The 18,107-nt window shown below is 36.6% G+C and overlaps 1 protein-coding gene and 1 non-coding gene across 2 annotated transcripts in view; one reads left to right on the top strand and one right to left on the bottom strand.

Moving 5' to 3' along the window:
• The first annotated feature begins 5,916 nt into the window (after positions 1-5,916).
• LOC126007254 (disintegrin and metalloproteinase domain-containing protein 32-like) overlaps positions 5,917-18,107 on the top strand; it is a 161,531-nt gene continuing 149,340 nt past the window's right edge. The window contains 4 exon segments of the mRNA XM_049772711.1: positions 5,917-6,063; positions 11,307-11,510; positions 14,807-14,868; positions 17,407-17,482. Of these exon segments, the coding sequence (XP_049628668.1) occupies positions 5,917-6,063; positions 11,307-11,510; positions 14,807-14,868; positions 17,407-17,482 (489 nt within the window).
• On the bottom strand, positions 10,611-10,683 carry TRNAK-CUU (transfer RNA lysine (anticodon CUU)). The gene has a single exon. It is a non-coding gene; the product is annotated as a tRNA-Lys (tRNA).

The following is an 18,107-nucleotide window of genomic DNA, read 5'->3' on the forward strand; positions in this document are numbered from 1 at the left end:
ATCCCAAATTGAGAGGCATATCCATTTAAAGAATATTATGGATAATGCTATACTAATACATTCTGGATTTTATATGAAATAGGTAAATCTACAAAATGCAAATTTAAGTAAGAATAAAGATACTTTAAAGGGAGAAATCTGAATAGGCCTACAAAAGCTCTAAGTGTGTCTTATTCTAAGAAAGGGAATATTTGGCTTTACATTAGAAAATATTATAGACTGCTTCTCTGCATTAATAAGTAAAAGATTATGATGCTAAGCCTAATAAAGACATATACCATTTAATATAAATGAGATGTTAATTCATTATTGGAAATGTATACAATACTTTAGTACACTTAGAGTTAATATAGGTTTCTTAAAGTAATAGAAAATAACTATAAGCACCATGACTGCAATCCTTGGTGCAATGTGCTGGAAATCTGTCCTGTCCTTTAAAGAAACTCCTTTAATGCATCTTACTAAACTGGTTTCCAGGGCTGTGAATTCCTTAAACTGTTGGCCTTTCCATAAAGCCATCTCATTCCTTTAAAACTGAATGATAATCTAGCTGGATAGAATATTCTTCAGGTGTTTATTGAGTTTTTATGTCATACCCCACCATTCTTTTCTGGCTCACAATATCATTATATAGGTCTACTATAAATCTTTCCTTCAGATGGAAGTTTCTATTTTGATCTTTCTGTTTTCAGTATACTGTCTGTCTTTGGTTTTTGTCATTCTGAGCATTACGAGGTTTTCTTCATTGGCTCTGTTTTCACTAGAATCCTAAGAGCCTCTTTTATTTGCTTTGCCTGTATTCCTCAACTCTGGAAAGTTCTTAACTGATTTCTTAATCAAATTTACCATTCTGATTCTTAGGGACGCCAAAGATTTTTATATTGTTCCTCTTGAGCTCATTTCATAGTCCCCTTGTGTGCTATTCATCTCTTTTCAGACTATTTTGTATATTGTTTTCTAGAGATTTCCTCCATTTCATCTCAGAACGTTTTTTTTTTTTTCTTTTTTTGCTTTTTGGGCCACACCCATTGATGCTCCGGTTACTCCTGGCTATGTGTTCAGAAATCGCTCATGGTTTGGGGGACCATATGGGATACCAGGGATCAAACCAAGGTCTGTCCTGCATGGGCCGCATGCAAAGCAAATGCCCTACTGCTGTGCTATTGCTCTGGCCCCTCGTTTCAGAAATTCTTGGTCTTGCTTGAGTCTGTTGATATTCTGCTTCTACCGAGTTTCATTAGAAACTTCAAGAGCCTCTATTCAGAGCTTATGAAATTTCCCCCTAATTTTTATTATGGCACTGATTTATTATAACAATGTTGATTGTTGTCATTGTTATTATCAATATTTATATTGATTATAACAAGTTTGCAGTACAGTAGTTTCAGGCAGTAAATATTCAAATACCAATTTCACCACCAATATGACCTCCCTTCACTGGTGTTCCCAATCTCCATCACTATTGTTTGCCTCCATGCAGGCACAAAAATTTTACATTATATTGCTTGTTCCAACACAAAGGCAACACAAATTATTAAAACAAATAACAAAAGTTTATTTGAAATGATTGTTATATCTCTCTATGATGTTATTAAAGTCAGTGTCTAGGGAGCCTCTGGGCTATGGTTGGAGATAGTTGAGCCTTGTCTGTTACTTTTTAGGCTCACTGAGCTTGATAGGTTACTATATAATTTCCCATCAGGTTTCCTGTGATACTCTGGGCTGACACTACTTTAAGATAATTAGCTGTGGTGCAGCTACATGTGGCTGCATAGTCTAGGATTTATAATTCTAAAACAAATTTGGTAGCTTGGAAGTTTGATAGGGTTAAGTCACTGGGCCATTTCTGTCAAAGTGTATGGTGGGTAGGGTTTGACTACTGTAGTTCATGCAGAAAGGGGACTCTGCATTTCCTTCCTCCACTCATCTCCTAGCCCTTTCTGAGAATGCCACAGAGGTATCAGGCAGGACTGGACTACTTGGGAAGTATTGGCCTAACATACTCTTCATTTTACATTGTAGTCTCTCATTTAGGCTCATAATTTCTTGTGCTTTACTGATACCTGTGCTAAATTTTTTGAAATCATTTTAGTTCCGATATTTTATCCTCGCCTAGCTAAGGATTTGTCTATATTGCTTATTCTTTCACAGAACAGCTCCTAGTTTCATTGACCTTTTGTACTGAATTTGTATTATCTATTGTGATATCCCCTTTAATTTCTGATACACTTTATTAGGATTTTATCTCTCTTTGTGAGTCTTGAATGCCCAGTTTTAGATTTCAATAAAATTGTATCAGTAAAGATTTTTGAAATAGTCATGAAAATATAAACTGCTCTCATTGCCTTTTCTTCTTTCATTTTTTTTATGTATTTCATCTCCACTTTGTACTTTATATTCTTTAAGAAAATTTGCTGTTTTATCTTTAGTTCTTTGAAATCTCAACATTATTTTTTCCAAACTAGTTAAAAAAATAGATTTTAAGTTTTTTGGCTTTCAGTTGTAGTAGTAGTATTGTAGTGTTGGTACTCATATCTTTTTGTATCAACTGCAGGACTACCTTATTAACTGCCTCTTAGGAATTTATTTGACTGTGCAGCTTTTCTTTACTTATCTCAACAGTACATGCTTGACTTCATTTTTTTTTAACATCAAGATAAAGGTTTAAAAGTGCTATTTGTAATCTTTTTCATTTGTAATCTTGTCTTAAGAAAGTGCAAGCTTTGTTATTTAGAATTCTATAGCTGTGTAAAAGAAATATCAACTATAACAGTCCACTTGATTCCTACTTTCAGGATAGTTTCTTGCAGTGAATTCTAATTATTCACTTTCATTGTATTATTTTTAAGGTTGTTTTTTTTTTCTTTTTTGCTTTGGGCCATGCCCTGTGATGCTCAGGGGTTACTCCTGGCTATGTGTTCAGAAATCGAACCTGGCTCAAGGGACCATATGTAATGCTGGGGATCGAACCAAGGTTCGTCCTGTATTGGCCACGTGCAAGGCAAAAAAACCCTACCGCTGTTCTATTGCTCCGGCCCCAAATTATTCAACTTTTAAAGTATCACTTCATCAAATAATTTTTTACCAGCTAAAACTAAAAGATATCGGTTATATCTTCTATAACGTACGTTCACTTTGCTGAATCTTAGGTATTTTCGTAATCTTGGTAGGAGAGCTATAAATACCATCATTTACTTATATACAATTACAATATAACTGAGGACACAGAGTGGATGGCACCGTCTGTCTGCTTCATTCAAGTGGTGGGGCCTGATATAATTTTGTGAGAGTGAAGTTTTAATCTGGTGTTGATGGACTTGCCCCATGCTTATTCTTTACCAACTTCAACACCATTAGCTATCTCAACTTAACCCAGTAACACTATTATTAACTGGTTTTGCTCTGCATTCCAGACCCAAAAAATCTGCTTGCTCATCTTTCCAGTGTAATTTCTCAGTGGGGCTTTACATAATATTCTGTGATTAATTCTGTTTTGTCTGTAGGTTTATAGAAGGGTGAGGAGAGTGCACTTAGTTTGCTTCCTTATTGACCATCAGAGACCTCTATGATGAACTTTTTCATCATAAATAATTACCTTTAAAACATTGTCTGAAAAGAAATTTGATGTGATTTCAATTTTTATGACTATTGATATTTGTTTTGTGATTCAGATTCTGGTCCTATATAAGAGTAAGGTGTTAAAAAATTTCTTGCTACTATTTTGTTTCTATTGATCTCTCAGTTCTGTTAATTTTTTTTCTATTTTGGGCCACACCTGATGATGGTCAGAGGTTACTCCTGGCTATGTTATGTGCGCAGAAATTGCTCCTGGCTTGGGGAAACATACAGGACTCTGGGGATAGAACCCAGGTCCATCCTGGGTCAGCTGCATGTAAGACAAATGCCCTACCATTGTGCTATAGCTCCAACCTCTCTGGTCTATTTGATTTACAAACTAAAATTACCCCTTATTAAGTACATGTATGTTGATAAGAGTTATCTCCTCTTAGTGTTTTGGTTCCTTCATCAATATAGAATGTCCTTTCCTAATATTCATTTACTTTAAATTTTGTTTTGTCTGATTGAAATATGACTTTGAAATATGACAGTGGCAGTTATGTTTGGCAATTCCTGGTCTGGAATGCCCAACAGCACCTATAAAATCAAGTTGTCCTTTCTGGTATTGATTAGGGTACCGGTACTTATTTTGCTAGCATCTGGAGTTTTACATCACCAAGTTCCTGCCAATCTGAGAAGCATTGTGCTATTGCATTCTATGTTTGACATGTTCTGAGCTCCTGATGTTTTAATATACGAATTAATGAATCCTAGTGTTGATGTGGGGATGGTGAGGTCTTTCTGGGCTGACCCGGCTCCCGCAGCCTCTATGGTCTGGCGGGTGTGAAGGTTGCGGGGTGATGGTGGGAGAAATTCACAAAGCAATCAGATGAAGTTCCAGGAGTCAGCCAGCTTTAGTTCACGTCCTAACCTAACATACATTGCCTCACATGACTTCTATGCTAAGCCTTTTCCTAGCAGCTATTTCTCTACTCCTTCAGGCTCTCTTGGCCTCTTGTGTCTCCTTTTCAGCTGCTTCTCCAGGATTCCTTGATGACTGACTCCCTTTGCTGATGTTACTGCTGCTGTTTCTTTATTGATGCTAAATCTGATGCTGACTCTAACTCTCCTTCTTAACCCCTCTCTGCCCCCAGGCAGCCTCTGCTACCCGCCCATTCCAGGTGTGCATGGTTCTGATCATTCAGGTGGGATAAATAGGAAATTGGGGGAGGGGATACCCACCAAATTCAGCAAGCAAAAGATCTCGTGTTAGCTTTCCTTCATCTCTCCAGAATCTCTCTCTTCCTTTCTAACATTTCATTCCATTGCCTGTAAGTAATCAGATATGGCTGTAATTTTGTTTTGCATAGCAAAAACAGATGTTACTCATCCCACTGTTCTTCCATTCTTAGCTTGGAATGGTGGAATTTGCTTTCAGCTTGCTCCTTGTTCTGAAAGTACTCAGCTCCTTAGCAGTGTGGGAGGTGAATACTGAGAGCTGTGATTATTTCGCCTTCTTTTGCTTTTGACTCAAGCTCTTGTTTTTGTTTGTTTGTTTGTTTGTTTGTTTTTTGTTTTTGCCACACCGGTGGTTCTCAGGGGTTACTCCTGGCTCTGCGCTCAGAAATCGCTCCTGGCAGTTTCAGGGGACTATTTGGGATGCTGAGATTGAGCCGGGTCTATCTCGGAGTCATCTGGTGCAGGGCGAATGCTCTTTGGCTGTGATATCACTCGGGCCCCAAGCTCAATGTTTTTGAGTAGGATTTTAAGTCTGGAGCTCTGTTTTTGGCTCTCCATGATATTTAATTTTCAAGGCAATGTTCTGTTCATTTATAGTCTCTGTTCAATCCCCATCTCTTCACTGGAGTCATGCTCAGAAGTTTTCAATCATCTACTGCTCCTTGTTCCACTGAAGATAAATCACCCAGAGATAGCAGTCTCCATTGAATTATCTCTTGGGACACTTTTTGGGATTCTGTGTTTAAAATAATTTTTAAGAATTATTTGTGTTGGTGTGGGAATGCTCAGGTTGCTCCTTTCCCCCTCCCCAAAAATATATATGTAGTTTATTTATAGACTATCTCATAGTTGTACTTGATCAGAATACATTTGCTTTCAGGTTAGTGGGAGCTGAACTATTTTTAAAAAATGAAAAGAAAGACTACGAAGGAGGAAGAAAAATAAGAATACAGCAATAAGAAAATTTCTAAAAGTTATTGTATCTCATAATGTCATTAAACCATTGTCAGAAGGTTTAGTAAGCTGTTGTTGCTAGTTGAATATTTTTTTACTTTTGTTTTTGAACATTAGGTGGCTTCAGATACACAGTGTAGTCTATATTGGTTTGCTCCTATAGGGATGACAGGATTAAATGAAAATGAAGTTGACATGTGGCTGCAAATGAGGCCATTGGGCCCAGGAACTCCAAGCATTATTGCTGATACTGCAGCTTTTCTTGGGCATGTTTTTGGTTTCCAGGACTTCCAGAAGTACAAGAATGTAGGGGTAAAAAAATGTCCTGATGATATCAGCCCAAATACCAGCATACCTGGAGTTTTTTTCAAATTGGTTTCTCTATAGAGAGCCATAGAGGAGTGGTTTATCAGGGCCATTGGGTGAAGCAATGATTGTGGGTGATGGGTGCAGTAGCAGTGGTTTGGGCAGGGCTGGGACTTGTTCCTGTCTTTCCTCTCAAGATTGCCAGATTTCAACTGCACGGCCAGTGTTCTGACAGATTTTCACAGCTTGGCTTAAATCACTTTCTCAAACAGAGTGAACAGCTTTCGAATGATCAAAGTGGTGCTTAAACACATGCCTAGTTGTACGCTTTGCAGCATCTTTGGGTATGGGTACTGGTCAGGAATTTCTCACTTTAGTAGTCCTTAAACTGATCCAAGTACAGAACAGAAATCATACACTATTGTGGGGCTAGGGCTCCTAAACAAAAAAGCTACGAAACCATTTCCATTACATATCTGACAAACTAGAAATCATTTTATGGACTGACACAATGTTTGCTTCAAGGCAGACATTTTATTACTATTGACCATTCTTCTGATATTAGTATATTTTAATTTGGGGGGGCTGTTGGTCTAATTGTCATACTTTGTGCAAAACCAGAAAATTGATTTAAGGTGAATAAAATGTTTCTTGCCTTGCTCTTTGTTCCATCTTTCAGAACAATTTTTATTTTTTTTCAGGTCTCAAAAGTTTATCTCTACAAATTAAAATTCCAGAGAAGATCTATACAAAAGCAAGTGATAATTCAAAAAATAGAAACTGTAAGATATTTTTATAATAAAAATTATTAAAATTTCTTATATTTGTTACAGTAGCAATGTATATACCTATCTCCTTATAGTTTAAATATAGAGTATAACTAATTAATGTTGGCTGGATAAGGAATTTTGAAAATTTATAATTAAGAGCAAATATATAAATTATAATGACTTGTTTATCTAATTTTGTAATTTCCACATATGAAACCTGGTGAGAATTCAAATGCAGAAGATAATATAGTATATTTGGGTCTTTTCTGAGGTGATAGAAGACCAGAATATCCCAAACTTGGCTTACCCCATGCTTTTAAAAAATTACTGTTTCCTCTAGGAAAAACACACTCCAAACAATCTCTTTTTAAAGGCAAACAGAATGTACCTCCCAATTGCACGCCAAGACGACTTCCACTTCCACACAGGATTGTTTCTAAGCACCTCTATGAATGGTTGTCTAGCCACCTACATTGTGAAACAATAATATAAATGCAGAGAGTAATTGTCTCAAAATAGTTAAGGACCATCTCTTTTTTTTTTTTTTTTTTTGGTTTTTGGGTCACACCCGTTTGACGCTCAGGGGTTACTCCTGGCTATGTGCTCAGAAATCGCCCCTGGCTTGGGGGGGACCATATGGGACGCTGGGGGATCGAACCGCGGTCCCGTTCCTTGGCTAGCGCTTGTAAGGCAGACACCTTACCTCTAGCGCCACCATCCCGGCCCCAAGGAGCCATCTCTTAACTGAAGCCTTATTCCACAAAGTCCAGACCTGTATCTATGAATTTTTAGAGTGATACGCTATAATTTTTTTTTTTTTTTTTAGTTTTGGGTCCTAGCCCGGCAGTGCTCAAGAGTTATTCCTGGCTGCTGTGCTCAGAATCATCCCCTGGGCAGGCACATGGGACCATAGGGGACGCCGGGATTCGAACTACGGTCCTGCGTTGAAAGGCACACGCCTTACCTCCATGGCTATCTCTCCAGTCGCCTATTCTATTCATTTTTGTTAGAAAATTTTTATTTTATTAATATCTTTGACAGACCTTTTCTGCATTTTTCATGCATGTAACTATATTAGGGTCTATGGAAGTAGAGAGAAATTAACATTCAGTAGAAAAAATCTTACATTTTAGCAAAAATTTAATATTTTTAATTGTATAAAAGGTATAACGTTTATTGCAGCAAAATTTACATACTATAGAATGTAAATACCTTAATGCAAAAGAATTACATAAACCACTATAATTGAATTTAGTATAGTTTTTAGTGTCTTAGAAAACTTTCTCATGTCTGTGATTTTTTTTTACTTTTACTTTAGCTCTTCAACCTTAATCAACTCTTGATGTGATTTTCACTTTTACTAATTTTTCTGCTGGACATTTTAATAATGAAAAATGTAGCGCATATATATAATATTTGTGTGTTTAGTATTTAGCTTCTGTCACTTAGGTTTATCTGTTGCAATAGTACTTTTCAGCAGGTTTAGTAAGCAATTTTTATTTTTAGAGCATATTTTAGTTGATGGGTATTTGGATTATTTTCAGATACTGGCTTCTTATAAATAATTTTTTATCATATTTTTTATACTCGCTTACATTTCCTCTATCTTGAATTGATTCCTAGAGTCAAATTTCTGTGAATCATATTTATGATTAACACTTAAAGAGAATTGCCATACTTTTTCACAGTGACTAGTAACCATTTTATACTTTTACTTCAACTCTGATTAAAGAGTTTTTTATTAAATTTTTTTTTATGGTAGTGAAAGAGATGTGTGAGACCCAGCAAGAGCAGCTTTAGGCTGTGGCTAGAGTTTAGACTTTAAATAGCACCATTTGAATTGAAGCTGCGGTACGTGAACCCATCCACAGGAAGCCTGTTTAGTTATGGGTAGAGTTGGCAGAAAAAGCCACAGGTTTGTTTTCTAGTGTGAGGGTTGTGAGACCAGTGAGAGCGGTGGTGGGCCATGAAGGTTGACTTACAGTGCCAGTTTTGAATCAAGCTCAGGTTTATAAGCCTTGTCAGTTTGTGTGAGATTTTGGGTAATAAAGAGTCCCAGTCTGAACCAAGTTAAGGGTGTGAGACCAGCAAGAGTGGCTTAGGCAGTGACCAGAATTCAGACTTAAATAAATAGTGCCATTTGAATTGAGCTGAGGTATGTAAACTTAGCCACAGCAGCCTGTTTGGTGTTGGGGGTAGCCCCAGTTTGAAATGAGCTGAATGAGGTGTGTGAGACCAGCAAGAAAATTTCTTCTAGTCAAAGAGTTACATTACAAAATATGTTACTATCATACACCAAAGGCCACAAATGATAAAACTAAAGCAGAACCCAATAATACTAGCCACCAATACTAGCCACCTGCATAACCTCTCTGATCACGACATTTGAGTGTGAATGTTAAGGATGTTCAAAAAATTCAAAGAAACCATAGAATAGATAGTCCACAAGACTCAAGAAGATATGAGAGTAGAAGTGAGAAAACTTAAAAGACAAATATCAGGGTTGAAAAACATGGTAGGTGAAATAAAAACCTCACTGGAAAACCTCACCAGCAAAGTAACAGCTGCTGAGGTCAGAATCAGCACTCTATAAGATGAGCTGCATAATACTTCTCTACAAAAGAAGAAGCTGGAAAAAATCCTCAAAGAAAGTAAATACACAATAGAACTCTGGAATAAACTCAATAGAAACAACATAAGAATTATTGAGGTTCCAGAGACCCAGGAAGAACTGTCCCATAAAGAATCAACAGTCAAGAACATCGTTGCTGAGAAATTGCCAGAACTGAAGAGTGCACACAGCCACATCCTGGATGCCCGAAGAGTACCAAAGATCCAAAGGAAAGCACACTAAGGTTCATACTAGTCACAATTATGAAAACCAGTGATAGGTATAGAATACTGAAAACAGGAAGATCAAAAAGGGAAATTACATTCAAAGAAGGATCCTAAATATTTACAGCAGATTTATCACAAGCAATTCACAAGGCCTAAAGGCGTTGGTAGAAATACAGTGACAAAATTCCATGAAATGAATGCTTTGCCAAGGATACTTCACCCAGTCAGACTTTAATTCAGGTTTAAAGGAAGGATAAACAATTTCATGTATAAACAACAGCTCAGAAACCCTACAGATTCAAAACCAATCTTAAAAGGAGAGCTGAAGTGTCTACTTTAAGGTAAGAATACCCAAAAAAACACACCAAACTTCATACTTTTACAAAAAAAGATGAAAATCCCATGACAATAATCTCTCTCAACATCAGTAGAGTAAGTGCACCAGTTAAGAGACACAGAATGGTGTTGGAGGCCCTTTAAAGAGCAAAATGGAGTCTCTGATGCCTGTGCTAAAACTGTCTACGTGACAAGCTGCATGTTGCAGCTGCTGGCATTTCCCCCCTGGACCTAAAGTAAAGAGGGTGTAAACTGCAAGCCACAAGCTGTTCCAATAAAGATAGGTACAAGATTAGATATCCTGTGGCAATGATCTTTGAAAAAGAATGCTGTATGCCTGTAACTGTAAGATAAGTCTCCTGTAAAATGTAACTTTGAAAAACAGAATGTTACTGTGAAAAATTACCACCCCCTACTCCTTTGTTTTGCCCATGCCATATAAAGCCTACCTCTCCCCCAATAAATTTGACTCTTGATTGGAATCTCGTCTTGAGTCCATCATTTTCCCAGCCCTCTTTTATCTTTCAGGTCGAATCCTCTACGTGACTCACGAATAACTTCGCAACCCTTGACCACCCTGCAGGCCGGGGTTCCAGGGGTTGCAAGTGGCGTCCAATGTGGGGCTTGAACCCACGACCCTGAGATTAAGAGTCTCATGCTCTACCGACTAAGCTAGCCAGGCCATTGTCTGTTTTAATGGAGGATGGCTGAGGGATAATAGGCAATGTAAGACATGAGCAATAACATCTTTAGTGGCCTCTCCGGTTTGTAAGGAGGCACAAATAAATCCACTAAACGTATCAACAGTTACATGAATATATTTAAGGTTTCCAAAAACATTATAATGAGTACCATCCATTTGCCAAAGTTCACCTGGGGTGAGGCCTCTTGGATTAACTCCTATTTGAGCCTCAGGTAAAAGACTGACACAGGCCTTGCAGGTTTAGACTACTTAGAACAAACTGTTGGTTCCTTAGCTGAAATGGTGCAGCAAAAGAGGCGTGGTCTTGACCTTGCGTTTTTTTGAAAGATGGAGGAGTCTGTGCCACTCTTAAGGAAGACTGTTGTTTTTTTAAAGATAAATCAGGACTGGTTAGGGACAGCATTAGAGAAGTTGAACAAAGTTTAGAGGAGACAAAAAGAAACCTAAACCAAAGTGAATCTTGGTATAAAAATTGGTTTTCTACCACCCCGTGGATGTCCACCTTATTGTCTAGCTTGCTTGGTCCCTTTATCGGCTTTGTGCTGCTTATTTCTTTTGGTCCATGGGCATTTCGCCACTTAACTGGCTTTGTAAAATACCAGGTAGATGAGGCTACCAAACTTTCTGTGGGCATTCGTTATCAACAGCTCCAGCAACAAGAACCCCATCACCCGAGAGTAACGATATGGAGGGCGAAACCTCCCATGAACTGGACTTTGAGGAATTGGAACAACTTGCTAAATGCAAAAAATCATTCCTCTCACGGCTGTGGAAATGCCTACGACGGGATTAGCCTGATGTCAGTTGTCAGAGGCCCACCCTATATTGCTTAAGCAGTTCTAGCCTCGAGGTAGGGCTTTTTTGCCTACGTGCACTCTAACAAGAACATCTTGTGTGCTCCTCGAGCCATCTTCTTCTTTCCTAGGGTGCTGACACTGAGGTCCCATCAGGTGGCCTATGACAGGCTTTCCACCCATTTTTGTTACTAGAGAGGGGGAATTGTTGGAGGCCCTTTAACTAAAGAGCAAAATGGAGTCTCTGATGCCTGTGCTAAAACTGCAGGCCGGGGTCCCGGGAGTCGCAGAATGGCAAAATTATAATAATAATTATAATAATAAAATAAAATAATATTATATATAATACAATGACATTATATATATATGGCTCTCCATCCCCCCAAAACTAATATACATTCTTCTTCAATATACATGAGACAGTCTCAAAGATAGACCACATGCTGGTCCACAAAACTTACCTTCATAAATTCAAGAGAATAGAAATTGTATCAATTACCTTCTCTGATCACTCTGCACTGAAATTAATAGTAAATTTAAAACAGACACAGACTGACATTAAAGGAAAACTATGTAATTAAGGATTGAAAGGGGCTTTTTGTAATATATAACTTAAAGTAATATATAGACATTTATTTTCAATGATTCTCCTGCAAAACATAACTTGTATAATTAATGTTACTTAAAAAAGTCATAAAATGTTAAAGATCTGGGGCCGGAGAGATAGCATGGAGGCAAGGCATTTGCCATTTATGCAGAAGGTCATCGGTTCGAATCCCAGCATCTTATATGGTCCCTGAGCCTGCCAGGAGTGATTTCTGAGCATAGAGCCAGGAGTAACCCCTGAGCGCTGCCGGGTGTGACCCCAAAATAAAAAAAAATGTTAAAGATCTTCCCATCACAGTAATGCATATGTCTAGGAAACTACTATAAGTTGACAATGAATTATATTATAAAGTATATCTTTTGTGGCATTAATGAATAAAAGGGTGGCCTAAAGGATAAGACAATTATAGAGGCAGATACAAATAAATTGCTAGCAGTAGAAAAAGTAATATTTATTGAAGTAATATCTTATTTAAGCCTCCTGGTAACAACAAAGCAAAACTCTAGAGTGGAGGTACAATATATTAGAATGGGGATAATGAGTAAATCATAACAAACAACCGACTTACAAAGAATTCAAAAAAAAAAAGAAAGAAAGAAAAGAAAAAAGGAACATCGTCAGGGCCAGAGAAATACACAGTGGTATGGCGTTTGCCTTGCGCACATCCAATCCAGGATGGGCGGTGGTTTGAATCCCATCATCCCATAAGGTCCCCTGTGCCTGCCTGCCAGGAGCTAGGAGTAACTCCTGAGCACCACCAGGTGTGTCCCACATACAAACAATGAATGGGGCATTTGCAGCAGATGAGGGGTCTATCCCCAGCATGGTCCTGGGAGCATTGCCAGGAATGATGTCTAAGTACAGAGCCAGGAGTAACCCCTGAACACTGACAGTTGTGACTCAGTGGTAAAGCTCTTATATATGTAAGACTTGGTTCAATATCTGGCACCACCTAGTACCTTGTATATCACCTGGACATTAAGCTGGATGCGGCTGTGGGCACTTCCTAACAGGGCCTTAAATCTAAATAAAAAAATGGAAACACTATATTAAGATAATGTAAATCAATGAAACTATAAGAAATAAACAGGAGGTAGAAGACAAAATAGCTATAGCTATTTCCAAAATAGCTTGGAAATAATGATCATTCTAAATGTCAGTGGATTTATCTCAGCAATTTTTGATTTGGTATAGATTGTAATATGAATTGAAAAATAAGAACCAGTTTTCTCAATGTTTTCTCATATTATTCATTTTGCTGGAAAAATACACATAGATTCCAGGTGAGGAGATGGGAGATGATAATCCAAAGAAACACAAGCCAAAAAAAAATGATGATTCTCTGCTTTTATGGCAAGACACACATTTCAATAAAAATTTTTAATATTGTCAGAGAATACTGACAAATAGTGAGAATCTAGTTGTGCACTCTGGCCGTCACTACAAACTATACCAAAATTAAATGAATCATATCCAGGATTTTGTAATCCTACACCACTGAAAAGGACTCTAGAGTATGTGGGGTGGGTGGAGTACAGAAGTTGTGTTTGTGGTTCTGGAAATTGGTGCAATCTATTGGGGTTGGGAAAGGTCATTCTAGGGTGGGGTGGAGTGGAAAAGGCAGCTTCCCAAGTCATGTAGCACATCTGATTGGAATGAAAATTGGACTCAACTGATGCATAGCGTCTCTGTGGCAAGGCTGATAGAGGCTGTGAACATAAGGAGGGCCTGAAAGTCAGTTGTTGGGGTGGGGGTTTCTTCAGGGCCATTTGGAGGTCAAAGAACCTCTCCCTGTTTTTTGATGGGCTTATTGGTTTTTCTATTGATCAACTTATATATCCTTGGATATTAACTCCTTTAATTAAGGGGGTTTGGTGTGAAAATTTTCTTCTTCCACTCAGTAAGATGTCTTTTTAGTTTGGCCCAAGATTCTCTAACCATGCAAGAATTTTAGTTTGATGTAGTTTAACTTGTTGATTGCCTTTGTTTTCTTTGTCTGTGGAGTCAAGTCATCAAAAACACCACATAGCTACCAATTCTGGATAGCTCTGCTTATGCTTTCCTCTGTGCATTTTTTTGGTTTTGTTTTGTTTTTAGAAATCTTTAGTTTAAAGAATTAGAAAATGGGGCTGTAGATATATTAGAGTGGAAAGGTTTCCATTTATAATAGTAGAGTGGTACTACTACAGTAGTACTGTTGCATTAGTGTAGTGGAAAGGCCCAGGGTAGATCTACAATACTCCTGAGCTCACCAGGAGTGATCCTGAATGCAGAGCCAGGAGTAAAGCCAGTAGCACAGATGGATGTGGTCCGAAGCAAAGAAAGTGAAGAGAGACAGAAAATATCAGTTAGGAAAACTGGTAAGTAATTTTAATACTTCCCTGGAATTTTAAACTTCCTGGAATAACCCAATGGTTCTACTCAAATAATAATTATAGAATGCATATAGTCCTATTTTAAGAATTTAAATATATATATCTTTAATAAGATTTATATACTTTGACCTGACATGAATTAGGTTTATATTGTGGAAATATAGAAGATACATAATAAAAGTTATAATTTATCAATAAATTACTAAATATTTCAAGTTCTGACCTTTTAATAAAGTCTTAAATTATTTTAATATTTAGAAGGGTTTAATTTGGTTTGCTTCTTTTATTATTTTTGATTTTACTTACAATTTTTATGTCTTTCCTAGGACCATATAACCTATATCATTCCAATAGATGGGCGACCATATAATGTGCACCTTAAGAAACGGTAATTTTTATTCCTTGATTTTGCATTTAATTATAAATGTGCATTTTGTGCATAAATAAAAATTAAAATAGTAAATGTTTGTTATTAAATTTTTTGGTTACTTCAGACATTTTGAATAAATTAAGCTTTTTGGTCTTACTACCATAAGTAGTATTTTGTGAAAAGAGGACTTAGGAGCAGTAAATACAGAGAATTTAGTATCTTTAGTGGAGATTAACTTGATAATTTTAAGTTAATAGAACTTCAGGACTATATAACCAGACTAGTGTACCACAATAACAAATCTATCACTGGTTGTATCATTTGGGATTTAATTTAAGAAGCCAGCTCACCACCATGGATATGAAACAAAGAATATGTACATGGTAATTATATAATATGATAGTTCATGAATAGTTTATGGAAAATGATACTAGTACTGCAGAGAATTGAGAAATAATTGAATAACTTTCTGTAGGATATAATTCTCTGATAGAAATTCAGTTTAGAATGGCTGGCTTATAAGTAATTTGTGAATTATAAAGGACAATTTAAATTATATTAAGAAAAAGCATGTTGTGAGTAATAAGATGTAAATATAATTCACCTTTTCAAAAATAGGTGATAAATATTAAAGGGAGGTCCAGATAACATGATTTAATTTCTTTTGTTTGTTTTTGGGTCATACCTGGCAGAGCTCAGGGGTTACTCCTGGCTCTATGCTCAGAAATCGCTCCTGGCAGGCTTGAGGGACCATATGGGATGCCAGGATTTGAACCACCATCCTAATGCCTTACCTCCATGCTATCTCTCCGGCCCCCAGATGATTTGATTTTAAGAATAAATAAAAGAACAATTATTTTGGCTGAGGGGAAGTTTCTTTTAAAAAGATATCTAAACAAACTATTAGTGTATAATAAGCCAAAGAGTGGTAGAGATTAGCATCAGAATTAACCCACTCCTTTAGACCAAAGTGTCGAAGGAAAACTAGTAAATGAAAACTTCAGGAATATTTCAAGTGTTTAAGAGGAAAAGTGAGTCTTCTCACATTTGATTTGAATATCTTTTTTTTTTTTTTTTTTGGTTTTTGGGCCACACCCGGTAATGCTCAGGGGTTACTCCTGGCTATGTGCTCAGAAGTTGCTCCTGGCTTGGGGGACCATATGGGACACCGGGGGATCGAACCGCGGTCCATCCAAGGCTAGCGCAGGCAAGGCAGGCACCTTACCTTTAGCGCCACCGCCCGGCCCCCTGATTTGAATATCTTAGTGGGACTATAAAAGTGGTAAAAATATAAGGACTGCAGCTTGGGAGATGTACAGGGGTGTATTGTTTTAAGAAATTACATATATAATGATAATGTAATGACAATTTGATGGTTTGTATAAATAGTGAAAAACAGAATTATAATTGTGTAGAAGAAAGTAGTTTTTGTAGACATATTGAGGTGACAGAAAAAAAGATTAATATGGCGAAGATTTGGTGGACAGTGAAGAAGGCAGCGGAACCAAATCAGGGCATAATGACTCATATTTAGAGTAGTTGTTCATGTCATAGTTGTATACATGGAAAGATATCTAATTTGGAAGGTTTAGTTTAGAACATGTGTTAATTTCAAAAATCCTCATTTTATATGGGTATAAATTAAGCATAAAATGAAAGGAAGGTTGGTATTAAAGGTTTAAAGGAGAAAATCCTCATAATTGAATGACATGAAAATAATTTAGAAAATAAGCAAGGTCTAGTTGAAGGAAGTTAAAAATTTAACAGAAATCAGATAAATCAAAGGGGGAAGGTATTATGGTTGAAATAGAAATGTATATAGTTTTAAGACAGAGAATGTGACCAGTTATATCAAGTGTGTCAGAGCAGTTTTCCTTGAATGCCTTGGTATTTGACTGCTAGGGGGTGATTTGGAAATGAGTATTTTATCAGTTTTAGTTGGAAATTTCCAACAAAGCTAAATGTCTGATTTAGTTAAAATATATTGGATTGAAGAGAGGGTAGGGTAAAGTAAGTAAAGTTAAAACTAAAATTGCATAAACAAATGCAGATAATTATATCATATCAATTTTCAAATTAATAATAAACTACTCTTCCACTTGATATAAGTGTCATACATATTTATGATAGTAAAATTTATAAGAAATAAAAGAGCAAACATTTTATAAGCTTAGATGCAATTCATATTTTTATGAATTTTATGTGTAGTTTTTATTTAAATGAGTAGGCTAAGATAACAATTACAGTAAATTTGTATAGCTTTGAACAAAATTATAAATACATAAAAGGTAATCCTTTTCAAAAATAAGAAAAAATGTATATAAACGCCCAAATAGTAAAATATTTCTAGCTTAGAGATTCATACACTGTTAAAACTTCACAACTGTTGTATTCTAACAGCAAACAGAGCAAACACAGTGAATGACTATATTTTTAACAAAACTTTATGTAAAAAATAGAAGGTAGGTCAGATTTGTTACTGCCAAGTTGTTAGTGTGATGATTCTTGCTTTGTATATATTAAAAATATGTTTTTAAAATTCTTTTTTATATTCAGATTTATTTTATCAGACAATTTTATGGTTTACATATATAATGAAGGATTTGTGAGTTCTCAATATTTAGATACGCAGGTAAGATTTATGTTTTATATTTTATAGATCTAAAAATTTGTTATGTTTAATTTTGGGGGGGCAGTCTTACCCAGTGGTGTTCAGTAGTTACTCCTTGCTCAACCCTCAGGAATGATTCCTGAGGGACTAAGGGATCATATGGGATGCCAGGAATTAAACCCAGGTCAGCTGTGTCCAAAAAGAGTAAGCATTTTACCAGCTATATGATTGCTCTGGCTTCTCTAAACATTTTTTTGTTTAGAGGGGTGTTCAGGCTCTGTGCTCAAGCTCCATGCTCAGGAATCACTTCTGGCAGGCTCGGGGGACCATATGGGATGCAAGGGATTGAACCAGGGTCAGCTGTGTGCAAGGCAAATGTCCTCCCCATTGTGCTATTGTTCTGGCCCCTCTAAACTTTTTAAATCAAAAAAAATTCACTGATACTGATCTCAGAATTTATAGGAAATATATTTAATATCACTGGGTCCTAGTTATTGCTTAATCCTTCCTATTATTGTTCTTGTCTCAAGTCTTAGTAAATCAAAAACAAACTAGATTGACTTCACACCTACCACTGAGCCTAAAAATATGTATCATTTAATATGTTTATTTGTATTTTGTTGAACAATTTTTTTGGGGGAAGGAT

The sequence above is a fragment of the Suncus etruscus genome, chromosome 4 (assembly GCF_024139225.1).
Source record: "Suncus etruscus isolate mSunEtr1 chromosome 4, mSunEtr1.pri.cur, whole genome shotgun sequence".
NCBI lineage: Eukaryota > Metazoa > Chordata > Mammalia > Eulipotyphla > Soricidae > Suncus > Suncus etruscus.